Here is a 27659-nt window from a genome sequence, read left to right as displayed (position 1 = left end):
CGTACATTTTGTACAGTGCGTGAGTGCAGAGTTGGATGGTGAGCCGTGCAATTTTGTGTTGTTTCTATCAGGTACATTGTTAAAAATAGTAGATTGTATATTGTAATTGCTGTATTATTTTGGTAACTATGTTGCCCAATGAACAAGCACCAAACCAGCGTGCACGAGTGCAGAGTTAACAACAAATCAATACTGGAAGTACATGTGGGAACACAAGTATATATAAATAATATACAAAGGACAATTTAGGCTAGGGTACAATATCACATTACACAAGGACCTTAAGGGACATACATACACTTATTGTTCTAACAGCTTTTTTGTTAGTAGAGTATTTTATTGTCTTAAAATACAGTTCAATTTATTTTTGTAAGGTAAAATGTGGTGTTTTGTTTGTAAATTTACATTTGTGAATATGAAATTTGGCCAAAAGAATAATGAAATGAATTACATAAAAAATGTTCAGCTTATTTCTATCGTAGTGCGTGAGTGCAGAGTTAGATGGAAAGCCGTGCATTGCATGACGTGCTGTTTCTATCAGAATAAATCTCCATGACTGGTGCTACAAGTTGGTTCGTGTCGATGATTGATTGTACACAACGCAAGAAGAGTACTGTTACACTCACACTCCAATACAGTAGGAGGCGGTGTAAACACCCCACGGTTGCGATACGCCAATACAAATTTGAGGAGGAAGAAGAAGAAGAAGAACGAATCGTTCATGAACTCACGTCACTAAAGCTCGCAGGATCAGGGGGCTTTGCGCGACTAGCGACCGACAGAGCAGCGGAAGAATTTAGTGTGAGAGTCGTCAGTCTAGCAGTTGGCAGCAGATAGACAGCTTCCATTTACACAAAAGCAACTCCCGCGGTTGTCCTGCAAGCTACGGCCGGCGTAAGTGTTGAGTTATTACTTGCTAGCTAGATAGATACTACAATTTAACATTAGTTGTTACGCAACTAGATGCATATCAGACAACCAGTCGGCAACGAGTGCTCATGTTAGCTAACGTTAGCTGCATTGGTGTGTTAAAACCTCATTACCGTTGTCCTGGCAGCAGGATATTATTCTGGCAGGATGATCGCGGATATTTATTCAAAATAAGAGTCCCCATACAAAGACATGCTAAACTTTGGCAATATCGTTTTTTTTCCCACTAGTGCAATATAACTGTTTTCACAGCGTTGCAACAAAAGCGGCAATCAGAAGTTGAAACGATAACAAAGCATAGTCCCCACAGCTTTTTTTTACTGAAACAGGGAAGGGATGGGTCTGGAGAAGTGTTCAACTCTCAACTTAATTGACGGAGTTATGGATGCAAGGACTGACCATCCATGAAATCAACATTATAGTTTTAAGCATGTTTTAAGGCTAAATTAATGGAACATTTGACCAACTTTGATTTTTTATATTGTATTATTTATACCTGCATTTCTGTAGAAAGTGTACACCAGTACTAGTATGTTGAAAGCTATTATGTAAGGCTATATGTTGCCTAGTTAAATAAAGGTTATATATGTAAAGAAATACACTTTTAATAAAATACAAATATATATGTGATTGGAACTACTCCATAGTCTACAAAACATTAATTGGTCTATTGTGTTGGGCAAAGGGTTTAATAGAGCGTGCTGGTGACTCCTTGTTCCCCCTCATTCCATTCACTGATATGCAATACGCTGCATATGAATTAAATATTGGCTTATAGAGAAAAAATGTCTGCCGATGTAAAAGTAGGGTTGGGATTACTCCGTAGGGTCTGTAGATAAGGTGTTATTTCTTGGGGGACTGAGGTTTACATACCCAGCAGCACTTTCAAATCCACCCATTCCAGTGGTCCAATGAATTAACTGTAGGCCTATATATTACATATTGGCCTACATAAAAATAACTGCTTTGTTAAAGTGGGGTTGGGAGTACTCTAGGGTCTGTAGAAACTATATATGGTGTTATTTCATGGGGCACTGAATAATACGTAGTGTTGCTGACCTTATATGCCACCCATTACATTGGCCACAATGCAAGTCACTGTATATGTATTACATATTGGGTTAAAGATGTATATCTTTTTTTACAAATTATTTGTGCCAATGGAAAAGTGGAGATGGAAGTGTTTTAGTTGTCGCTGGTGGGCCGTCAGGTGAGGTTCTAGGCTGGGGTCCCTGGAGATCTGTCCAACCTTGTCCCCACCACCATCATTAAGTCATTGTGATGCATAACAAAACAAATAACATTTATGGTCTGGACAGTGCAGAGAAAATCGCACACTTAGGATCCCAGCATAAGTATATGCAGGTGGGCCAACAGGTGAGGCTTGAGGCTAGGGTACTAATGGGGTCCACTAGAATTGGTAGCCCTGGAGATCTGGCCAGCATTACTTCCACTCCCAGAAGTCAAAGTTGCACCCATGCACCGCAGTTCCTCGAACGAAGTGTCAAAATTGGCATAATCATCACTCAGGTGTACTTTATCGTGGCACCAGAGGCACGGTGAGCCCTTCTGTAAGTCACACCCAGCTCCCGTGCTTGGCATTCATACTCCAATGCTAGCTGCTCCTGGTACTTTAGATATTTTGGGAAGTCAAGGATTTGGCATCGGCACAGTGCCATCCACTAAGGCACCAAGGTGGGAACCACCAGCACAAACTGAAAGAAAAGGATGCGCATTAAATTTAGAGATGGATGCCAAGTTTTTGTGACACTAATTATTTTATGGAAATGAAACAACTTCTCACCTCATTATTCGAGATGTGTCTCGGTGTCTTGTAATGCTTGCTGGGGTTGATGGTTGATTTCCCCCCCATCCCCCGGTGCACGTTTTGGTTTTTGCCCTAGCACTATACGGCTGATTCAAATGATCAAACCTCGATGATGAGTTGGTTATTTGAATCATAAATTCCTTCTTGCATTCTTCAACATTGATTAAAATGTAATATATTTTCAATGAGTTAGCCACCTTGCAATGTTTTGAAATACAGGCTTTTATTTTAAAGGTTTCCTCATTACCATAGGAAAGTGACATCTTTGTTAGTTTTGCTAGCAGAAACATTAAGACCTAGCTAGCCAAATACAGTATCTATGGGTGTGATGAACCTGTTGTGGTGTTTAAAAAAATAAATAAAAAATAAACACCATTTTTTTATATCCTTCATTAGTTCATTTGAATTATCTTGGTGTGTTAGCTACTAGTATTAGTTATACTACTAGCCATGTTATGTTTGTTGTCAACAATTATTTTGCACAATCAAATCTAACTGTGCACATAAACTAGCTAGCTACTGCATCCTTCAACTTCTGCTCTCTCTGCTTTCAAGATGACGAGGTGATTGCAACTAATTAGTCACTGCAACTGGTCATCAGCTTGGACTGGATGCTGGGTAGGCATATGCGTTATTGTTGTAACGTGCTCAGCAGCAGGAGGTGGAGAGGGTTTGCAGTCCCGTGCCACAGTCAGGGATGGACACCTGGACACCGAATCCTCGAGCAAAACCGTTCATCCCTCGCCAGCAACGGAGCCTCTATCTCACCTGGAAGTACAAATTAACTAACAAGCGAGCTCTCCGCCGAGGCTGCCAGGTGAACCCAGATACATGTTGTTTTGCCAGTTCAGCTACCATTCACTGTCACTTTTGGTTAGCCTACATTTGAGGTGTTTTTGAGAAATCAACTTGACTTTTTCCTCTGTGCAGGCTGGAGCGGTTCTATTTCTGCTGGTCACAGTCATTGTGAATATCAAACTAATCTTAGACACAAGAAGAGTAGCCAATGAGGAAGAGGCAGTGCAGGAGTATGGTAAGTCTTGTCAATTCTTCCGTTTGTTTCACACTTTTCCATTTTCCATGTCAAAAGCTGTTTCTCACTTACTATAGCCTAACAAAGTTGTTGATCTATGGAATTCATACTGCTGAGCAATGTTATGTCAACTTATGAAGCAAAGTTCCACAATTCAAAATGTCTGAACTTTCCCGTGCTCGTTTAAAGACGACGCCCTGCCCAACATGGAGACCCCGCGCAAGACAGCGAGTGGTAGGAAGGTCCTGGACATTGAGGTGTACTCCAGCCGCTCCAAAGTCTATGTGGCAGTGGACGGCACCACTGTGAGTACTTGTAGGCATTTCACTATAAGCCTACCCTTTTCACACTACTGGGCCAAACCCAGCTGAACTGCACTGGCCTAGGTACGTATCGTCCGTAGTTTCTGGAAAATACCATGTTTTAGAAAAAAAAGAAAGAAATTGAATTGAGAAAGATCTGAGCCAGCGCAGTCTGGCTCCAGTGTGAATCTGGTTTATTGTTGATGTGTGTCCTATAAACTGGGTTTCATAGTGTGATTATGATGGAACTATTGATATTGAAAGGTGCTTGTGTTGTCTGTGTGTCCCTCTCCAGGTGTTGGAGGATGAAATGCGGGAGCAGGGCCGAGGCATTCACGTGATAGTCCTCAACCAGGCTACAGTAAGTAAGCATTTCTGACTCTTCACCTAGAGACACACTGAAACTGGTGGGGTTTTTTTCTCTGCACTTGTGAGCAGTGTTTCAATTTAGCCTTTGTTTTTCAAGCATTCATGAACCGCAACATGTCGATAACATATTGAGATGAAACTACTAGTCTTGGTAGTAGGCAATTCCTTGGTAAGAGTGATACAGAGACTCAGGTTTTTTTCACTTTAAAATGTCGAACAAAAACCAATCATTGCAAGGTTAAACAAACCACGCAACTGTACGCACAAGGTCTACTTTAAACAATTCCCACGTTTTGCTGAAACACGTTTACTTGAGGAACAGTTAAGATACGACGTTTGTTAAGAGAATGGTTTTGGATGTTTGTGCCGTCATTCAGTTACCAAACTTTTCATTTGCCTTGTTCTCCCAAGTAAATGTGTTTTTGTAAAATGTTCAGTGGAAATTGTTAAAAGTAGTCCTCGTGCATAGAGCTGTATGGTTTAACTTTGCAGTCATTGGTTTATAGTTTAACATTTTAAAGTGAAGAATCTCGTCTCAGTTTGTTACTGTGGAATCGCCCTATTGCTAAACCAACCTCTCCTCTCTAGACAAGGTCTATTTGTAGGTCTGCAGCATAAATGTCACTTTGTTGTGTGTGCGCGCAGGGACATGTGATGGCCAAGAGGATATTTGACACCTACTCTCCCCATGAGGACGAGGCCATGATCCTCTTCCTCAACATGGTGACGCGTGGCAGGGTCCTCATCTTCACCATCAAGGTGAGTCACTCACTAACTCCCTTTCGGTTTTGCATATGTATATACTATAGTATAAGCTAATTCTTGATGCACTAGTAGTGACTTGCATCAAAGCTATTGTATTTGCATGCAATAAACTTGATGCGCTAAATGGGCTAATGTAGAGTAAGGCTAATTAATTAGCCTGACGATGCAGTGTTTTGTGTCTGTCTGTTTGTGTTGTATTGTTTACCTTTAGGATGAGGGGACGTTCCACCTGAAAGAGTCTGCTAAAAACCTGCTGAAAGGGCTTGGGAGCCAGGCAGGCCTCAACCTCAGCTGGAGAGACATGTGGACCTTGGTGGTGAAGAAAGGAGGTATAGGAACAGATGTTCACTCACTCTTGAAACACACACACACACACACAGATCCATTTTCACACAAATGGCAGTTGCAGCTAGGGGTGTAAACGTTTAAATGAAATTGGGATCTTTACGTTAAGAAAAATCCCTAACCAAAGACTTGTTTTTCCCCACAAAATGTAAATCAAAGTGCAGTTATCACGAAACATATATTATTTTCCGTGTTATAGCCTAACTTGATGACCGGCTATAAAGGCCTGGGGAAAGTTGTAATTTAAATAAAACCAGAGAGGAAGAAGCGAACGTAAGGCTACTTTGGTGAATTTGCAAGGCATACCTTGACATTGCAAGGTATAGATTAATTATTTCTGCCTGCCCCCTCCTCTCTCTCCCATGCGCTGGCTCGCCTGCTCTTTCTCTTCAATAATAATGTGAGTGTGTTCAGTCTTTGGTCTGTTGCATGTAGAATATCCTAAGCTATTCATTGATGATAAGCCCTGCTTTACTGAAGTTGCGTGAAATTGCAACATATTGCATTGCGAGATACAGCTTTTTTTTATGTATTGAAGATGGGCCTAGTGCACGGTCCTGACTGTCTGCCTGGTGGCCGACCTGCCTGTACTGTGCCCTTCCCCTCTCTCTCTCCGTTCCTCGCTAGTTCGCTATAAAATATGCAAGCGTTTGATTAGTTGCCGTACTAATTCCTAGCGGAATCGAATCTTGATATTCAGAAATGGGAGTCGACACCGGGAGTATCGACTCCACCACTACATCATTGTTAAAGTTGGAAAAATGCCAGAGAAAGGCAAGCGACCGCGGTGAATTCCTGTATGGCAATACCTCGAGAAGTAAATGCAAACTTTGCGAGGTGGAATTGAGGTACAGTAATGGTATTTAAAAAAATATCTAAATTAATTTAACCTTTATTTAACTAGGCAAGTCAGTTAAGAACACATTCTTATTTACGGTGACGGCCTAGGAACGGTGGGTTAACAGCCTTGTTCAGGGGCGGAACGACAGATGTTTACCTTGGTCAGCTTGGGGTTTCGATCCAGCAACGTTTCGGTTACTGGCCCAACGTTCTAACCTCTAGGCTACCTGTACTACCATTACAACAGTAATGGTAGTACAGGTGCAATGCTTCTCCATCTGATAGGGATGCACTGTGAGATCCAAACCGCTGCTGGCAGCAGCGCAGCTGCATTGTGAAATGTTATGAATTTTTCTTATCGTTTTATCATAGTTTTTGTCCATTTGTGTGTCATGCGATGTGGGCGTGTTGATGATGAGCTGCTTGGGATGTTTGTTTTCAGGTCAGTTGTATGGTGAGAAACACTCCAAGTCCCCAGCCCTGTCCACCTGGGGAGATCCTGTTCTACTGAAGACTGAGGTGCAGCTCACTGCTTCTGAAGGTACCTACCTAGCCTCCCATCCCCTCTTCTCCCTCCTCACCTTGCTCAACAATGACCAATCATCCTTTGTATGCAGCTATTAAGAGAAATGATCTCAAATATACAGTCGATGGTGAAAGTCTACCCAACCCTTGTGCAGTCTTCACATTTTGCTGCCTTTAAAATATATCTTTAAAGGGGTTACATTAGAATTTTGTTCTACTGATCTTCACAACCTACTCCACACTTTCAAAGTGAAAGAAAAATAAGATAACATTTTCCATATGAAAATCAAGATGTGTTCATTGCATATGTCTTCTCACCACATAGTGGAAGCTTCTTTTAAAAGCGGAATAATTTTGAATAAGATTCTACCAACCTTGCACAACTCTTAAGGCAATGTATATCAATTGTTCTTGTCAAAAATGGCTCAAGCTCAGTAAATATGGTTGGGAATCTTTGATGGACAGCAATATTCAAACCTTGTCTCTAATCTTCAAGCAGATTTAAGTCAGGACTGAGACTGGACCATTCAGGAACATCTCACCAGCTCTTGGAAAGCCATTCTGGTCTGTCTTTGGCATTAAAATGTGTGTAATTGTCCCTCTGAAAAATACAACTGTTCTTGAGTTAGGCTTTCAAATCAAATTGTATTTGTCACGCTTTCTAAACAGGTGTAGACTAACAGTGAAATACTTAGTTGTGGGCCCTTCCCAACAATGCTGAGAGAAATACAAAAATAATAACCCGTCAAATATACAATGATTAACGATAACTTGGCAGTACACATGGGGTACCAGTACCGAGTCGATGTACAGGGATACGAGGTAATTGAGTTAGAGTAGTATTCACACCCCTTGGCTTTTTCCTCATTTTGTTGTTACAAAGTGGGATTAAAATGGATTTAATTGTAATTTTTTTTGTCAACGATCTACACAAAATACAGCAAAGCAGACTGAACCAGGTTTTCCTCTTGGATTTTGCCTGTGCTTAGCTCCATTAGGTTTATTTTATCCTGAAAAACTCCCTAGTCCTTAACGATTACAAGCATACCCATAGTATGATGCAGCCATCACCATGCTTGAAAATATGGAGAGTGCTACTCAGTAATGTTTTGGATTTTCCCCAAACATAACACTTTGTATTCAGGACAAAAAGTTAATTGTTTTGCGGTATTACTTTAGTGCCGCGTTGCAAACAGAATGCATGTTTTGGAATATTTTTATTCTGTACAGGCTTCCTCCTTTTCTCTCTGTCAATTAGGTTAGTATTGTGGAGTAACTACAATGTTGTTGATCCATCAGTTTTTTTCCTATCACAGCAATTAAACTATGCAACTGCTTCAACCCTCTAGTCTAAGCTGGGGGGGGAATTGTTTTAAGATGCTCATACCAAGGATCATGTATCTATTTGATTTAAAATTGTAGCCCCCCCCCCCCCCCCCAAAAAAATACACTACCGTTCAAAAGTTTGGGATCACTTAGAAATGTCCTTGTTTTTGAATGAAAAGCACTTTAAAAAAACAAACATTAAATTGATCAGAAATACAGTGGAGACATTGTTAATGTTGTAAATGACTATTGTAGCTGGAAATGGCAGATTTAAAAACATTTTCTTTTTTAATGGAATATCTACATAGACCATCATCAGCAACCATCACTCCTGTGTTCCAGTAGTTGTTAGCTAATCCAAGTTTATCATTTTAAAAGGCTAATTGATCATTAGAAAATTGCAAAAGGGTTATGTTAGCATAGCTGAAAACTGTGAAACTTAAAGAAGCAATAAAACTGTCCTTTAGACTTGTTGAGTATCTGGAGCATTAGCATTTGTGGGTTTGATTACAGACTCAAAATGGCTAGAAACAAATACTTTCTTCTGAAACTTGTCAGTCTATTCTTGTTCTGAGAAATGAAGGCTATTCCATGCGATAAATTGAAGATCTCGTACAACGCTGTGTACTACTCCCTTCACAGAACAGCGCAAACTGGCTCTAACCAGAATAGAAAGAGTGGGAGGCCCTGGTACACAACTGAGCAAGAGGACAAGTACATTGTTGTCTAGTTTGAGAAACAGACGCCTCACAAGTTTAACTGGCAGCTTCATTAAATAGTACCCACAAAACACCAGTCTCAACGTCAACAGTGAAGAGGCGACTCCAGGATGCTGGCCTTCTAGGCAGAGTTCCGGTGTCTGTGTTCTTTTGCCCATCTTTTTATTTTTATTGGCCAGTCTGAGATATGGCTTTTTCTTTGATTTAATTTAGAATGACAATAGTGTAATGATGTTTTTATTTATCAGCAGCAAATAATTTGACCACGTGCCTTGCTGGTTGATATCATTCTGTTTTACGTTATAAAAATAAGCTGTTATGGGACTGATTTATTTACAATAAATGTGATTAGCAATAGTTATAGTAAGGGACACAAAAACACGCTACGTGTTGCAGTAGGCCTTTTAAAATATTGCAAAACATATCCTTGACTCTATCCAAGTTGATGAGCAGGAAACAAACGATGCCAGTCAGCCTGCCCATCGAAACTACACCTAAACCACAGGAGGTTGGTGGCACCTTAATTGGGGAGGACGTGGTCATGGCTGGAGCGGAATAGGGGGAATAGTATTAAATACAGCAAACACATGGTTTCCATGTATTGATGCCATTCCATTTTTTTTGCTCCATTCCAGCCATTATTATGAGCCATCCTCCCATCAGCAGCCTCCACTGACCTAAACTATACCGAAACAAATTTCACACATAATAATGGTTGGCCTATAGACAAGATTAAATTGACAATCTGAGTGACAATATCAGTTGTCAAATCGTACATGAAGAGAGAGGTGCGTCTTGTAATTGACAGATGCAGGGAAAGGAGCATCACTTTATCAAATCACATGCAGGTAAAACATTTTCATTTCTATATAGTATCAGAAAGAAACTGCAGAATTTGCTCTGACACTTACCTTTGTCAAATAACGCAAAACTCAAGAGGTGCAGCTCCATTGTCAAATGTAACTTTTTCCAAGAATATTCGTGCTGTCAATGCGTTCAGCACATGACCACTCGCGCGGCAGCATTGTTTTGACTACTTAGCAAAAACTAGTAACTTAATAAAATATGCTATTTTGTCTTCAATGGATGAATGGGCGATAGAAACCAGAACTGACAATGGTGCGTGTGACTTCAATGAACTGAATGAGGGTGATTTCAATTTGATTGATCTGAATGTTGAGAGGGAAGAGGATGATTGAATTTAGAACAATAGTGTAATGATGATGAGGAATTGTGGGCGGTGTAATTTATTTGATTATGAAAGCCTGGAAATGGTGTATATAATCACAGTACAGACACAGTACAACATACAACGCGTGTAGTTCACAATGGCAAGCCGACCCAAACTAATTGATACACTGATACATTGCAAATGCTGCAGAATTTATGAATTGGATGATCGGAAATTGAGCTTAAAATTGACATTACTGACTGTGGACCCGACGCATAAAGAGAAGACGATGCTTAAAAGCTCAGGTATAAGGGCACAATAGTGTCCGACACACTCAACAAATGACTTTTTATATCTTGTGATTAATATATTTCCACAAATATTTCTTTATGCATTTCATCCTTTACAATTGCTCATGCACTGGTGCTTTTGTTTAGGAATACGGCAAATAATTTCACCTGCTCACTTGGTTATCTTTTTTGTTTCTACTTTGTAATAGAGTATAAACTATTTATCAAGCATTGAGTGTCGATGTTTGCACACCTTGTGGGTTGATATGCATCTGATGCATATGCTGAAGTAGACACCCGGCAACGTTCTTCAGCGGGTAATTATAGGCTGAAAGGTTTGGCTGTTCTATTTTTTTTAATTTTATTTTTGGACTAAACTACACTGCTCAAAAAAATAAAGGGAACACTTAAACAACACAATGTAACTCCAAGTCAATCACACTTCTGTGACATCAAACTGTCCACTTAGGAAGCAACACTGATTGACAAATTTCACATGCTGTTGTGCAAATGGAATAGACAACAGGTGGAAATTATAGGCAATTAGCAAGACACCCCCAATAAAGGAGTGGTTCTGCAGGTGGTGACCACAGACCACTTTTCAGTTCCTATGCTTCCTGGCTGATGTTTTGGTTACTTTTGAATGCTGGCGGTGCTTTCACTCTAGTGGTAGCATGAGACGGAGTCTACAACCCACACAAGTGGCTCAGGTAGTGCAGCTCATCCAGGATGGCACATCAATGCGAGCTGTGGCAAGAAGGTTTGCTGTGTCTGTCAGCGTAGTGTCCAGAGCATGGAGGCGCTACCAGGAGATAGGCCAGTACATCAGGAGATGTGGAGGAGGCCGTAGGAGGGCAACAACCCAGCAGCGGGACCGCTACCTCCGCCTTTGTGCAAGGAGGAGCAGGAGGAGCACTGCCAGAGCCCTGCAAAATGACCTCCAGCAGGCCACAAATGTGCATGTGTCTGCTCAAACGGTCAGAAACAGACTCCATGAGGGTGGTATGAGGGCCCGACGTCCACGGGTGGGGGTTGTGCTTACAGCCCAACACCGTGCAGGACGTTTGGCATTTGCCAGAGAACACCAAGAGTGGCAAATTCGCCACTGGCGTCCTGTGCTCTTCACAGATGAAAGCAGGTTCACACTGAGCACATGTGACAGACGTGACAGAGTCTGGAGACGCCGTGGAGAACGTTCCGCTGCCTGCAACATCCTCCAGCATGACCGGTTTGGCGGTGGGTCAGTCATGGTGTGGGGTGGCATTTCTTTGGCGGGCCGCACAGCCCTCCATGTGCTCGCCAGAGGTAGCCTGACTGCCATTAGGTACCGAGATGAGATCCTCAGACCCCTTGTGAGACCATATGCTGGTGCGGTTGGCCCTGGGTTCCTCCTAATGCGAGACAATGCTAGACCTCATGTGGCTGGAGTGTGTCAGCAGTTCCTGCAAGAGGAAGGCATTGATGCTATGGACTGGACCGCCCGTTCCCCAGACCTGAATCCAATTGAGCACATCTGGGACATCATGTCTCGCTCCATCCACCAACGCCACTTTGCACCACAGACTGTCCAGGAGTTGGTGGATGCTTTAGTCCAGGTCTGGGAGGAGATCCCTCAGGAGACCATCCGCCACCTCATCAGGAGCATGCCCAGGCGTTGTAGGGAGGTCATACAGGCACGTGGAGGCCACACACACTACTGAGCCTCATTTTGACTTGTTTTAAGGACATTACATCAAAGTTGGATCAGCCTGTAGTGTGGTTTTCCACTTTAATTTTGACTGTGACTCCAAATCCAGACCTCCATGGGTTGATAAATTGGATTTCCATTGATTATTTTTGTGTGATTTTGTTGTCAGCACATTCAACTATGTAAAGAAAAAAGTATTTAATAAGATTATTTCATTCATTCAGATCTAGGATGTGTTATTTTAGTGTTCCCTTAATTTTTTTGAGCAGTGTACTTCCATATGTGCTTCCACAATATTTTTTTTTTGAACTGGCTGCCTTCAGGTGAGGCTTGTGGGTATCCTAGAGCAAAACAGGTGGGGTTTCCTATAACTTTTTACCTGGGCTTTGCTTCGTTCATATTTATTTTGCTTCTGACAAACTTCCCAGTCCCTGCTGTTGACAAGCATACCTATAACATGATGCTGCCACCACAATACCTGAAAATCCAGTGGTTTTCACTCTGTTATATTGGATTTGACCCAAACCTGAGGTTTTTAATTTAGGTCCAAACGTTTATTTATTTGCCGTGTTGTCTTGCAGTATTACTTAATGGCCTTGTTGCAAACAGAATGGATGATTTGGAGTGGAGTTGTTAAACACAGGCTTCCTTCTGATGGGTTCTAACTCCTAAACTTGAAATATTGTTAATTATCAGGTATCCTATGGAAATGAGGAGTGCCATAGTCTGGTTTCTAAACCGGAAGTTAATCTGGAGGAGGAATGTATGTGGTGGGGGCAATTAAGTTTGCCTTTCTTTTACTCAATACATTCCAATCACATAGTTGCAGACACTGATAAGGGTGGAGAGATGTGGTTTAGTGAGGAATGGATGCCGAGGTCAGGTCGCATTAAGGGAGAAGGAACAGTTTATTGTCCGCATCGCTTAACTTCTTGCCTAGCAATAAAGATGTAATGTTAAGAGAGAAGTAGGATATTGCACCCAAATTGGGGTATATATACCTGTGCTGGTAGCAACACGTCTTTGTCTGTTTAGGTGTCCGACCCTTTGTGTGAATAAGCTTGGTTTGAGCTTTTATAGTTGTCCATTAGTTTTAACTCGGTTCATTTAGAACAGGGGTGGGCAAAGTTTTTGGCTCGAGAGCCACATTGGGTTTTAGAAATTCACTGGAGGGATGCATTTTTGGGGGGATTAATTGTTTGTTATAATCAATTTGCGGGGGACTCCTGAGGGACGCAGCGGTCTAAGGCACCGCATCACTACAGACCCGGGTTCGATCCCAGGCTGTGTCACAGCTGGCCGTGACTGGGAGACACATGAGGCGGCACACAATTGGCCCAGCAACGTCCAGGTTAAGAGAGGGTTTGGCAGGCCGAGATTTCCTTGTCCCATCGCGCTTTAGCGACTCCTGTGGCGGGCCGGGCGCATGCATGCCTGACACGGTCGCCAGGTGTACGGTATTTCCTCCGACACATTGGTGCAGCTGGCTTCCGGGTTAAGCGGGCGTTGTGTCAAGAAGCAGTACGGCTTGGCTGGGTCGTGTTTCTTAGGACGCATGGCTCTCGAACTTCGCCTCTCCTGAGTCCGTACGGGAGTTGCAGCGATGGAACAAGACTGTAACTACCAATTGGATACCGCGAAAAAAGGGGTAAAAAACAGATGTACAACATTTTTTTTTGTTATCCGGGCCGTACTTTGCCCCCCTTGATTTAGAACCTAACACTTCTTTTCACTTTATCATACATGCCAGTAATGTGGCGTGAATGCAGTGTTGTTGATCCTCTGTATCTTTAAGTATTGTGGTGGCAGCATCACATTATGGGTATTCTTGTCACCAGCAGGGACTGGGAAGTTTGTCAGGATCAAAATGCATATGAGGAGCCCAGTTACAAAAGTTAGAGGGAAACCTGCTGTAGTCTTCTGAAAAATTCCACTATCCCAGGGTTAGGTTTTCAGCTGGACAATTACACAAATGTTAATACCAAAGTCACACCAGAATGGCTTTCCATGAGGTGGTGAGTATTCCAGAAAGGTGCATTCTCAGTCCTGATTTAATCTGCTTGAAAATCAGGTTTTTAAATATTGCTGTCCGTCAATGATTCCCAACCAAGTTTACTGAGCTTGAGCAATTTTGAGAAAAACAATTGATTTATGTTTCCCTAAGAGTTGTGCAAGGTTGGTAGTCTTATTCAAAATGATTTACAGCTGTGATGGCTGCCAAAGGCCCTTCCACCAAGTATTAACTTGGGTGTGAAGGCAAATGCAATCAATACATCTTCATTTTTTATGAAGATTAGTTTTCAATATTTTGTCTTACTTTGAAAGTGTGGACTAGGTTGTGTAATCGGTAAATTTTTTTCAATCTAATTTGAGGCAGCAAAATGTGAAGACTGAAAGGGGTGTGTATACTTTCACTATGCATTGTAAGGTGGTTTATGCTCCTGCACCATATCAACCACCATCTCAACTCCTACTTGTCATGTGTACTTTATACTGAATGCCACACTCGAAGTTCCCTTGTGGGGGAAAAATAAATAAAAAATGAAATGTCAGTTAATTGTAATTGGGTACCATTCTCCTCTCTCTCCCCCTGCAGATGCAGAGTGCCATTGGGCTGACACAGAGCTGAACAGGAGGAGAAAACTCTTCTGCAGTAAGGTGGAGGGCTACGGCAGCATCTGTAGCTGCAAGGACCCGGCCCCCATTGAGTTCAACCCAGACCCAGTAAGGCACACGTCCCAAATGGCACCCTATTTAGTGCACTACTTTTTTATAAGGGCCCATCTGAATGATTGAACTCAAGCTTCCTCCCCCTCCTTTTTCTAGCTCCCCAACAACAATGTGTTCAATGTTCCTGTGGCGGTCATCGCTGGGAACAGACCTAACTATCTGTACAGGTATGACTGAGATTCTGACGGGAAGGGATCTGGAAGTAGGGTTCAGACCAGAAACATTGTTTTGATCTTACAAATCAGTGCTGGTTTTCTGAGGCCAAATAGCAAACCCGAAATCTAACATTGCCTGATGTCTTATCATTATTACGACCAGCTCTTTCTTCTCCATGTTAGGATGCTGAGGTCTCTGCTCTCGGCCCAGGGGGTCAACCCACAGATGGTCACAGTCTTCATCGACGGATACTATGAGGTACTGAGTTCCTTCTCTTTATCTTCACCCTCCTCCTTAACCATCTTCTCAACTGTATGGCATTTCATTTATTGCGCTTAAAGTCGTATGTGTGCTTGCTTGCGTGCGTGCGTGTGTGCGTACAGGAGCCCATGGATGTGGTGGAGCTGTTTGGACTGAAGGGGGTTCAACACACTCCCATCAGCATCAAGAATGCCAGAGTATCACAGGTGAGATGTCTGTCAGCCAACTCACTCGTCACACCCAGCAGCCTCCATCACAGACCAGCTGAAACGGTGTCAGTCACAGCCATTAGTCAACTGGAAGTCACTTGTTTTGTCAAACACCAACAAATGAGACAATCAAAGGCAATGTTGTGTTGTAATGCACACAGTGTTTTGGCATCCATCACCCACTCACTACCACCTCTATACATCTGTCTGCTCTCTCCTTTCAGCACTACAAAGCCAGTCTCACTGCAACCTTCAACCTACACCCAGTGAGTATTTTCACCTTTCTGTCCACCAAATCCAGATCAGTTATTATGGTGTGGTTGTGGTTGATTTCTGCCAGTGTGGTTGATTTGTGTTTGATTTGCAGGATGCCAACTTTGCCATAGTCCTGGAGGAAGACCTAGATATCTCCATAGATTTCTTCAGGTAAGATCTCTAGTTTTAGATTGATGGATTTGGATCTCACGTGACTGGGAATACAGATATGCATCTGTTGGTCACAGATGCCTTTTAAAAAAAAAAGTAGGGACGTGGATCAGGAAACCATAGAGTTTGCATAGAGTTGATCAGGCTGTTGATTGTGGAATGTTGTCCCACTCCTCTTCAACTGCTGTGCGAAGTTGCTGGATATTGGCGGGAACTGGATCACAGTGTTGTTCATGTCGATCCAGAGCATCCCGAACGTGCTCAATGGGTGACATGTCTGGTGAGTATAAAGGCCATAGAAGAAATGGGACATTTTCAGCTTGCAGGAATTGTGTACAGATCCTTGCGACATGGGGCTGTGCATTAATCATGCTGGAACATGAGGTGATGGCGGTGGATGAGTGGCACGACAATGGGCCTCAGGATCCTGTCATGGTATCTTTGTGCATTCAAATTGCCATCTATAAAATGTAATTGTGTTCTTTGTTCATAGTTTATGCCTGCCCATACCATAAACCCATAGCAACATGGGTCAGTCACTCTGTTCAAAACGTTAACATCAACAAACCGCTCGCCCACACGATGCCATCTGCCCTGTACAGTTGAAACCGGAATTCATCCGTGAAGAACATACTTCTCCAGTGTGCCAGTGGCCATCGGAGGTGAGTGAGTATTTACCCACTGAAGTCAGTTACGACGCCAAACTGCAGTCAGGTCAAGACCCTGGGTAGGACGACGAGCACGCAGACGAGCTTTCCTGAGACGGTTTCTGAGTTTGTGCAGAAGTTCTTCGGTTGTGAAAACCCACAGTTTCATCAGCTGTCCGGGTGGCTGGTCTCAGACAATCCCGCAGCTGAAGAAGCCAGGTGTGGAGTTCCTGGGCTGGTGTGGTTACACGTGGTCTGCGGTTGTGGGGCCAGTTGGACGTACTGCCAAATTCTCTAAAATGACATTGGAGGCAGCTTATGGTATAGAAATTAGCATTCATGATGCAGTCAGCATGCCAATGCAGGCTCCCTCAAAACTTGACATCTGTGGCTTTGTTGTGTGACAGGTGCACCTGTGTAATCATGCTGTTAAATCAGCTTTTCGATATGCCACACCTGTCATGTGGATGGATTATCTTGGCAAAGGAGAAATGCTCACTAACAGGGAGGGATGTTAACACATTTTTGCACAGCATTTGAGAGAGCAGCTTTCTGTGCATATGGAACATTTCTGGGATCTTTTATTGCAGCTCATGAAACATGGGACCAACACTTTACAGTGCATTCTTAAAGTATTCAGACCCCTTCCCTTCTCCACATTTTGTTACGTTACAGCCTTATTCTAAAATTGATTTTTTTTAAATCCCTCATCAATCTACACACAATAATGATGATGACAAAGTGAACAGGTTTTATTTTATTTTTGCAAATTTATAAAAAAAAACGGATACTTAAGTATTCAGACTTTGCTATTGAGCTCCAGTAGATCCTGTTTCCATTGATTATCCTTGATGTTTCTACAACTTGATTAGAGTCAACCTGTGGTAAATTCAATTGATTGGACATGATTTGGAAAGGCACATACCTGTCTATATAAGGTCCTACAGTTGATAGTGCATGTCAGAGCAAACACCAAGCCATGACGTTGAAGGAATTGTCCGTAGAGCTCCGAGACAGGATTGTGTCGAAGCACAGATCTGGGGAAGGGTACCAAAACATTTCTGCAGCATTGAAGGTCCCCAAGAACACAGTGGCCTCCATCATTCTTAAATGGAAGTTTGGAACCACCAAGACTCTTCCTAGAACCCTAACCCAGCCAAACTGAGCAATCAGGGGAGAAGGGCCTTGGTCAGGGAGGTGAGCAAGAACCCAATGGTCACTCGTGATAGAGATCAAGAGTTCCTCTGTGAAGATGGTTGTCCTTCTGGAAGGTTCTCCCATCTCTGCAGCACTCCACCTATCAGGCCTTTATGGTAGAGTGGCCAGACGGAAGCCACTCCTCAGTAAAAGGCACATGACCGCCCGCTTGGAGTTTGCCAAAAGGCTCCTAAAGGACTCTGACCACGAGAAACAAAATTCTCTGGTCGGATGAAACCAAGATTGAGCTCTTTGGCCTGAATGCCAAGTTTCACGTCTAAAGGAAACCTGCCACCATCCCTACAGTGAAGCATGGTGGTGGCAGCATCATACTGTGGGGATGTTTTTCAGCGGCAGGAACTGGGAGACCAGACAGGACCAAGGGAAAGATGAACGGGGCAAAGTACAGAGCGATCCTTGACTAAAACCCTGCTCCAGAGGGCTCAGTACCTCAGACTGGGGTGAAGGTTCACCTTTCAACAGGACAACAACCCTAGGCACACAGCCAAGACAATGCAGGAGTGGCTTCAGGACAAGACTCAATGTCATTGAGTGGCCAAGCCAGAGCCTGGACTTGAACCTGAGCGAACATCTCTGGAGAGACCTGAAAATAGACGTGCAGCGATGCTTCCCATCCAACTTGACAGAGCTTGAGAGGATCTGCAGAGAAGAATGGGAGAAACTCCCCAAATACAGGTGTGCCAAGCTTTTAGCGTCATACCCAAAAAGCCTCAAGGCTGTAATCGCTGCCAAAGGTGTTTCAACAAAGTACTGAGTAAAGGGTGTGAATACCTATGTAAATGTGATATTTCAGTTCAAAATTTTATAAATATGCTAATATTTCAACAAACCTGTTTTTTCTTTGTCGTAATGGGGTATTGTGTAGATTGAGGTGGAAAAACGACTTATTAAAAAATGTATTAAGGCTGTAATGCAACAAAATGTGGAAAAACTGGAGTCTGAACACTTTCCGAATGCATTCTACATGCATACAGTGCATTTGGAAAGTATTCAGACCCCTAGACATTTTCCCAATTCTTTTTACATTACAGCCTTAAAATTGATTTTTTTTTTTAAATACAAATTCCTTATCAAGCTACCCCATAATGACAAAGCAAAAACTGATTTAGAAATGTTATCAAATGTATAAAAAATACAGATAAGTTATATTCCATTTACATAAGTATTCAGACCCGCTTCCGACATCTTTTAGAGTCCATGCCCACGATGAATTGAGGCTGTTCTGAGGGGTGAGGTGCAACTCAACATTAGGAAGGTGTTCTTAATGTGTAGTACACTCAATCTCAGCGCAAAGATCATTGGAAGGTTGTCAGTCAGTTTAATGTAGCCGAGTATGTGCTTTAGAATGAATATTACTATTATTGACCAAAAGGGGGCAGTAGATCCACATGTTTCCTGCTTTACTAAATCTCTCTCTCTCCTTTGTTTGCCCCAAGCCTTAAATGTATTAACTGTTGAACATGTGCTACTTCTCCAGCTCTGTCCTCCGTTAACTAATGAGAAATGGCTTACAAACATTTGGAGTATGGGGCCAACTGAATTCAATGCTTGTTTAACCTCGCAAACATGCTCTTCAAAAGAACTGGTAGAGATGGTTCAACTGTCACATACAGGAATGGAATGCATTTGTGGTAGGGAATCATAGACTTGGATCACCTTTATTGATCCCTAGCGTGAAGACATCCAAGTGTTGTGGTAAACTCATGCTGTTGTAGTAGTGACCATTGTCTTCAGTCAGATGGTGTCATTCCTATGCGACTCTTGTCCCTTAACCAATGTGACAGATCAGTGCAGGCGGAATCGACGCGACATCTGAAATAAGACAATGGTTGGTGACATGTTATGGTTGTTGTTCCTGTCCAGTTTCCTGAGCCAGACTGTCCATCTGCTCAACGAGGACGACAGCTTATACTGCATCTCAGCCTGGAACGACCAGGTCAGTGTCCTCCTCCTCTCGATACTTTCCACCCTTTAAACATTTTCCTTTCGTTGCTGTAGCTCAGTTGGTAGAGCATGGCGCTTGCAGCGCCAGGATAGTGGGTTCAATTCCCTTGGACCACTGTACGTAAAATGTATGCATGCATGCCGTTTGCAGGCCCAAAGTGAGATTTGGTTAGGGGGTCCCCCACCTCATGGCAAAACATTTGTGGCCCCTCTTGATGACGGAGAGAGAAATGTAAAAAAAAATTAAAGTACATTTCCTGCAATTCTACACATTTTGCCATACAGAGAAAATGTGTTTTAAATGCCCACGAGTAGAATTTCACTTTTTTTCAGCTGAAAGACGATGCCAATAGCTTACCAATGATGTTGCACAACAATTTAAGTCTAGTCATTGTTTTAGTATGATATACTGTATTTGGAGTTGAAATGGGAAATCCCGAAGTGGTAACTTATGATATTTTCAGTGCCAATGCCGTGTGTTACCCTATATGACGTGCTAATACTTTTCAGTCTCTTTTCAGAGCTGGGTTTGCAGGTTACCACCCACCAGCATGGCATTGTTTATTAATCAGAAACACCTGCAAAGTTCTTTCTCTTCGAGTTGCGACTGAGCTGAGCAATATAATAGATAAGGTTTGGCTGAGCCAAACCGTTTTCCCATAGCCTACACTTGGCTGCCTGAGAGAGGGCGCAAATTAAACTTGTGTTTTTGCACCTCCACTTTTTTACCAGGAAATTATCATAATCCATTGGATAATTTGTCAAGTTTCACTTATTTTTGAGCTAGTCTGTATAAAAATATAAACGTCCCTTTTTCAGGACAGTCTTTTAAAGATAATTCATAAAAATCCAAATAACTTCACAGATCTTCATTGTAAAGGGTTTAAACATTGTTTCCCATGCTTGTTCAATGAACCATAAGCAATTAATGAACATGCACCTGTGGAACGGTCGTTAAGACACTAACAGCTTAGACGGTAGGCAATTAAGGTTATGAAAACTTAAGACACTAAAGAGGCCTTTCTACAGACTGAAAAACACCAAAAGAAAGCTGCCCAGTGTCCCTACTCATCTGTGTGCATGTGCTTTAGGCATGCTGCAAGGAGGCATGAGGACTGCAGATGTGGCCAGGGCAATAAATTGCAACGTCCGTACTGTGAGATGCCTAAGACAGAGCTATAGGGAGACAGGATGGGTAGCTGGTCATCCTCGCAGTGGCAGACCACGTGTAACAACACCTGCACAGGATCGGTACATCTGAACATCACACCTGCGGGACAGGTACAGGATGGCAACAACAACTGCCCGAGTTACACCAGGGAACGAACAATCCCTCCATCAGTGCTCAGACTACCCGCAATAGTCTGAGAGAGGCTGGAGTGTGGGCTTGTAGGCCTGTTGTAAGGCAGGTCCTCACCAGACATCACCGGCAACAACATCGCCTATGGGCACAAACCCACTGTCGCTGGACCAAAAAGGACTGGCAAAAATGGCTCTTCACTGGCGAGTCACGGTTTTGTCTCACCAGGGATGATGGTTGGATTCGAGTTTATCGTCAAAGGAATGAGCGTTACGCTGAGGCCTGTACTCTGGGGCAGTGTGTCACAGCATCATCGGACTAAGCTTGTTGTCATTGCAGGCAATCTCAACGCTGTGCGTTACAGGGAAGACATCCTCCTCCCTCGTGGTACCCTTCCTGCAGGCTCATCCTGACATGACCCTCCAGCATGACAATGCCACCAGCCATACTGCTCGTTCTGTGCGTGATTTTCTGCAAGACAGGAATGTCAGTGTTCTACCATGGCCAGCGAATATCCCGGATCTCAGTCCTATTGAGCACGTCTGGGACCTGTTGGATCGGAGGGTGAGGGCTAGGGCCATCCCCCCCCAAAATGTCCGGGATCTTGCAGGTGCCTTGGTGGAAGAGTGGGGTAACATCTCACAGCAAGAACAGTAACATCTGGTGCAGTCCATGAGGAGGAGATGCACTGCAGTACTTAATGCAGCTGGCGGCTACACTAGATACTGTTACTTTTCATTTTTACCCCCCCTCCCCCACCCCTTTGTTCAGGGACACATTATTCCATTTCTGTCACATGTCTGTGGAACTTGTTCAATTTGTCTCAGTTGTTCAATCTTGTTATGTTCAGACAAATATTTACACGTTAAGTTTGCTGAAAATAAGCGCAGTTGACAGTGAGAGGACGTTTCTTTTTTTGCTGAGTTTATATACACTAAGTGTAGAATCTTTAAAAATGTTTTATTTAAGAACACCTTTTCTTTCCATGTCAGACTGTCCAGGTGCGCAACTCAATATTAGGAAGGTGTTCTTAATGTTTTGTACACTGAGTGTATATGACCATTTTATAAATGGTAAACTTGCATGTAACATGATTGCATTTTGGAACCCCGCTCCCCCCACCACCCCAAGATTAATGGTTTTGACCACGCTTCACTGCTTTTGATTGGTGCAGCTAGAAATCACAAGTGTTTATCCTATATTATAAACTGTGTGGTTTTACATATCATTTGCGGAGTGCATCATGAGCAAAGTCATTGTAGCCTATGATTTGACTTCCCCTAGCTGTGAGAACCATGACATGAGCACAGGCTGACTTATCACTGCTATAGCACAGCTGAATAGCCTGCCAGCAGCCAACCAAAGGTTGCACCGTGTCCATTACAATGTAGAACAATGCGACACTAGTCCAAATCGTTCAATAGTTAGGCTACCCATATACATTTTTTTTTCGGAGCCGCAATTTATGAAATATGCCAGGACTTTGGATATAACAATAGATGGCAAAGTCAAAGATACTGGTTTCCCTTATCCATCTGGTGAACATTTCCCTAAATGCTTATGACAAATCCAGCTCCAGAACCAACTGTAGCCAGCTGGCTAATCTTTTGAATAAGGTGTAGCAACAACAGATAACATTAGCTGGATAAATTAGGTTAGCATGCTAGCTAAATACACTGACAGCTGTCAGGGCCCTACTTGTGATATCGCCACACCATGTGGAAATCAACAACGTTCCCACCCCCAATTCGTGAATATGTATTAGCAGGCTGCGTCATTCTTCGGAGGTGGAACCTAAACGAGAATTTCCTCTATAGGACAGTAATCATGTAGAAATAGGGGTGGAATTGCCCTCTGGTGGGGGCCTTTTTAAAGTTACAATTTCTACACATTTTGCCATGACTTGTGCCACGTTAATATGATATCTGAGTGAGAATGACTAACAAAATCAATGGGGGGGCCAATGGAGGACAGGGCCCCTGGGCACGTGCCTGGTCAGTATTTGGCCATGATTACTACAAGTTTAGATGGCTGGTTAGACTACTTACCAATCAAAACATTGACATGGCTAATCGAATGACTGACATAAAAAAAATTGCTGTTGCACAACCAAATTTCAAAATGGCACCTGGTATATTTGACTATTCTTACTCTCAATAGTAAGTTGAGACACTGGCTGAGTTCTGCCTTAAGGGTCTGGGGGCCCTTAAGGCGTCAGCATGCTTCAGTTCGGTTGGCTCCTAGCCAAACTCGCCTAGCCGAACCAACGAGTGTGCTGACATACTCCCTTAATAGACCTTCGCTTGAAAAATGAGAAAAAAGTGTCAGTAGTACTGTTTGTCCATTTTGAGACGCCGTTGCCAGTATACACTTCCTCAAATTAGTCAGAATCAATCTAAAATAAATCAAGAAATATGTCATACATTTTTGTTTTTGCAGAGGATCTTAGTTGCGTATTTTTACATCTAACTAAGCTGTTTGGTGCAGTATTTCTCAATGAAAAATGTGCATGAAAATGAGTCTCTCAATGAATGACAACAAAGACTTTATTGAAGAATCCCTACTCTTGGGCAATCACTGACGAAGGGGCTTAGACTTCGGCTCCGAACTTCGGCTTGCCTCTAGAAAAAAATGTTGCGTGCCCGAACAGCCTTAAAACCCACACCGAAGTCCAAAATGAACAAAAACGTCACAATGTCATAATATATGCACAAACTCTTCTGAACTGTTTTGGCTGAGAAGCATGCAGACACCTTAAGCCACCGCTTATTTCACTTATGCCTTGAGCTGGCCCTGCACCCATGACACTAAGTTGCTTTGGATAAAAGCGTCTGGGAATTGGCATATATTACTGTAATGTGTGGAAATTGTGTTTTTATGTAGTTTTTAATATCTGTTTATAATGCTGCTGTGCAGGGTTATGAGCACACAGCAGAGGACCCAGCTCTCCTCTACAGAGTGGAGAGTATGCCAGGCCTGGGCTGGGTGCTGAAGAAGAGTCTCTACAAGGACGAACTGGAGCCCAAGTGGCCCACGCCTGAGAAGGTACTGGCATACGTGTGTGTGTGTGCGTGCAGTGTTTCTGAAACTGATAGTTAATATTTTCTGTCTGATAATGACTGTGTGTGTGTGTGTGTGTGTGTGTGTGTGTGTGTAGCTGTGGGACTGGGACATGTGGATGCGTATGCCAGAACAGAGGAAAGGCAGAGAGTGTATCATCCCCGACGTGTCCCGCTCCTACCACTTTGGCATCATCGGACTCAACATGAACGGCTACTTCCACGTAAGGCCCTCTTCTTCACTACTAGAATACTATGGTTTAGCCTTTCATGCCATCTGCTCAGACTGGTTTACATTTTGAAGTGAACTTGATGATGAATCAGGATACTGACATATTTTCTCAGTGGGTTTTCATAAGCTGATTATGGGTTTGACCTGTCTTGCATTTGAGTGTTTCTTCCTAATTTATCTCCTCTAGGAAGTGTATTTCAAGAAGCACAGGCTCAACACGGTCCCTAATGTCCAGCTGAAGAATGTAGACGGCTTGAAGAAAGATGCCTACGAGCTGGAGATTCAGAACTTACTTAAGTGAGTGAGCATGTATCAGATATAGTCCACAAATTAAGCTATGTGTGGGTTTTACACACATCTATCTATCTATCTATCTATCTATCTATCTCCTACGAGATTCGCTTCTATATGGGTAGTCGTTGCCTCAATAACTAAGTCTATGGGAACAGCTAGCATGTCAATATGCTAACGCTAGTAGCAAAGTACACAGCCCCCCCCACTACCCTTGCCACCACTGCTGAAAAAAATCCTCTGGAAATCTTTTTGGTGACTAACGTGTGTGTTATTCTGTGTTGTGCTCAGAGAGGCTGATGTGCTGGACCACAGTAAGAACCCATGTGAGGACTTGTTCATCCCTGATACAGAGGGGAAGACCTATGTCATGTACATCAAGATGGAGCTGGAGACTGACACATCCACCTGGACTGAGCTCGCCAAGGTAGAGGTGGAGGAGAGGAAGGAAAATTAAGGGGGAGGGGAATTAAGGGGGAGGGGAGGGAATGAAATGGAGGGAGGGGAGATACAGAGACAAGCTCTTCACATTTCAATATACAGTGCCTTCAGAAAGTATTCAGATGAGATGTTTCTACATCTAGATTGGAGTTCACCTCAGGTCAATTCAATTGATTGGACATGATTTGGAAAGGCACACACCTGTCTCTATAAGGTCCTACAGTTGGCAATCCAAGACTCTTCCTAGAGCTGGCCAAACTGAGCAATCAGGGGAGAAGGGCCTTGGTCAGGCAGGTGACCAAGAACCCGATGGACACTCTGACAGAGCGGCAGAGTTCCTCTGTAGAGATGGGTGAACCTTCCAGAAGGAAAACCATCTCTGCAGCACTTCACCAATCAGGATTTATGGTAGTGGCCAGACTGAAGCCACTCCTCAGTAAAAGGTACATGACCGCCCACTTAGAGTTTGCCAAAAGGCTCCTAAATGACTGTCAGACCATGAGAACCACGTTTTTCTGGTCTAATGAAACCAAGATTGAGCTCTTTGGCCTGAATGCCAAGCCTCACGTCTGGAGGAAACCTAGCACCATTTCTACGGTGAAGCATGGTGGTGGCAGCATCATTCTGTGGGATGTTTTTCAGCGGCAGGGACTGGGAAACTAGTCAGGATCGAGGGAAAGATGAACGGTGCAAAGTAGAGAGATCCTTGATGAAAACCTGCTCCAGATTGAAACAGGACAACGACCCTAAGTACACAGCCAAAACAATGCAGGAGTGGCTTTGGGAGCCCGGACTGCAACCTGATCGAACATCTCTGGAGAGACCTGAAAATAGCTGACAGCTTGAGAGGATCTGCAGAGAAGAATGAGAGAAACAAAGTACTGAGTAAAGGGTCTGAAAATGTGATATTTCAGTTTTTAATGTCTACAAACCTGTTTTGCTTTGTCATTATGGGGTATTGTGTGCATATTGATGAAGAAAATAACAATTTAATCCATTTTAGAATGAGGCTGTAACGTAACAAAATGTGGAAAAAGTCAAGGAGGTTTTAACATTAAAATGAATTGTCACTTTATTATTATTTTTATTGTTTGCCTTGTCTTTGAAGAGTGTTTTGTGGACTAACGCATGTGCTGTCCTCAGTGTCTCCATGTGTGGGATCTGGATGTGAGGGGGTACCACAACGGCCTGTGGAGGCTCTTCAGGAAGAGGAACCATGTCCTGGTTGTGGCCGTTCCTATCTCACCATACTCGTAAGTTATTATAGTGCGTCACTGTGGTTATGGTTAAGGCCCCTCGACGCTTTTTTTATTTAACTAGGCAAGTCAGTTAAGAACAGATTGCAGTACTTCACAATAGAATGACAACGTATACTCAACTAAACTTTAAAAAAATTAAAATAAATTAACAGAATCCCATCCAACTTATTTCCACCGCTAATATCTATATTTGTTCCTCTCTCTTCACTTTGTTCAGTGTGAAGAAGCCAGTGAACGTTACACCCATCCACCTAGAGCCTCCGCCCAAAGAAGAGGGAGCCCCCATGGAGCAGCGTTAACCCAACACCTCCACACACCCTCTCACAATGCTATCGACTGGTAATAAGGTCATTCTTGCAGGGGCTTGTGGCGTCGGAGAGCCATTTTCTTTACACTATACCACTCAGAGGGGGGGGTATGTGGTGTAGAAGTGATCCACACTGCCTACTGAGGTAGCTTGAGAATCTTGATTCCTGAGGTCAGATTTGGCGCCAGATTCGTTTCTTTACACTGCAAAAATAGTCTCTTTTGAAACCGGTTTCAAAATAGCATGGTGGAGTAGCCCAACACCACCACACACACACACTCTCTAGCCTGGACTTAACGCCAACACCCTTACCCTACTACCAACACCACCCTCCTGGCCTCACCACAGACAGCAGGGCTTCATGGAAGTAGTGTTTTTATGGTGGAGGTGGTCAGACACTGACTGGACTGCACCACTGATCATCATTGGTCTTTCACTGTGTGGAGGTTCACTAGAAGAAGGTTTTTGACGAAGTGGGAGATTGACCGTATTAGGCTGTGGCACAGGATTCCATCCAAATGGTTACGTATATATAGCTATGCCCCTTACTGACACTCCACCTGTGAATTCTCGGAGAAGAGGAGAGGGGACAAAGGCTGGACCAGAAAGGAGTACAAAAGGGATCTGTTAACATTTACTGCATCTTTGATGCGTCTCCTTTACGACGGTTGGATGATGTTTGAAAGAAACAAACTGGATGAAAAGGGGGAGAAGGAGAGGGAGGATAATTGACGCTCAAATCTCACCCCCAGCTTTGTGGGGACACATCCGCATAAATAAGTGGCTTCTGATGAAACTTGCCCAACCAGAAAATAATGTATTTTCATTTTATTTCTAAGTGCTTTGTCAATCCTGTATACATTAACTTATGTTTATTTATTTCACTTGCCAGTATATCAACCAACAAGTGGTTGAAATGTTTTATTTTTAATCTGATTTTTATTAATATCAATTAATTTTTTGAAATTTATTTTTTTAGGCCTAACGTTTACAGATCTGATATAATAATGTACAGTTGAAGTCGGAAGTTTACATACACCTTAGCCAAA

General features: G+C 42.9%; 1 protein-coding gene across 1 annotated transcript; it reads left to right on the top strand.

The window, feature by feature from the left end:
• The first annotated feature begins 447 nt into the window (after positions 1-447).
• On the top strand, positions 448-27659 carry pomgnt1 (protein O-linked mannose N-acetylglucosaminyltransferase 1 (beta 1,2-)). Its single transcript, XM_029750445.1, has 21 exons — positions 448-894; positions 3314-3575; positions 3689-3791; positions 3981-4096; positions 4389-4454; positions 5108-5221; positions 5439-5556; positions 6855-6953; positions 14727-14854; positions 14957-15027; positions 15199-15274; positions 15400-15483; positions 15711-15752; positions 15854-15912; positions 19641-19713; positions 23938-24066; positions 24179-24304; positions 24500-24609; positions 24895-25030; positions 26188-26297; positions 26521-27659. The coding sequence occupies exons 2-21, from the start codon at positions 3456-3458 to the stop codon at positions 26600-26602; spliced, it is 1962 nt and encodes a 653-aa protein (XP_029606305.1). The 5' UTR covers positions 448-894; positions 3314-3455; the 3' UTR covers positions 26603-27659.

Source organism: Salmo trutta, chromosome 4, assembly GCF_901001165.1.
Source record: "Salmo trutta chromosome 4, fSalTru1.1, whole genome shotgun sequence".
Classification (NCBI taxonomy): Eukaryota; Metazoa; Chordata; class Actinopteri; order Salmoniformes; family Salmonidae; genus Salmo; species Salmo trutta.
The sequence above is the reverse complement of the archived record's forward strand: the minus strand, read 5'-3'. Positions and strand labels throughout refer to the sequence as shown.

Coding starts and splice junctions, on each gene's coding strand:
- pomgnt1 (XM_029750445.1), top strand. CDS start 3,456: ATGGACACCTGGACACCGAATCCTCGAGCAAAACCGTTCATCCCTCGC. Junction 5,557..6,854: donor CTTGGTGGTGAAGAAAGGAG/GTATAGGAACAG, acceptor GTTTGTTTTCAG/GTCAGTTGTATGGTGAGAAA. Junction 15,028..15,198: donor AGACCTAACTATCTGTACAG/GTATGACTGAGA, acceptor TCTCCATGTTAG/GATGCTGAGGTCTCTGCTCT.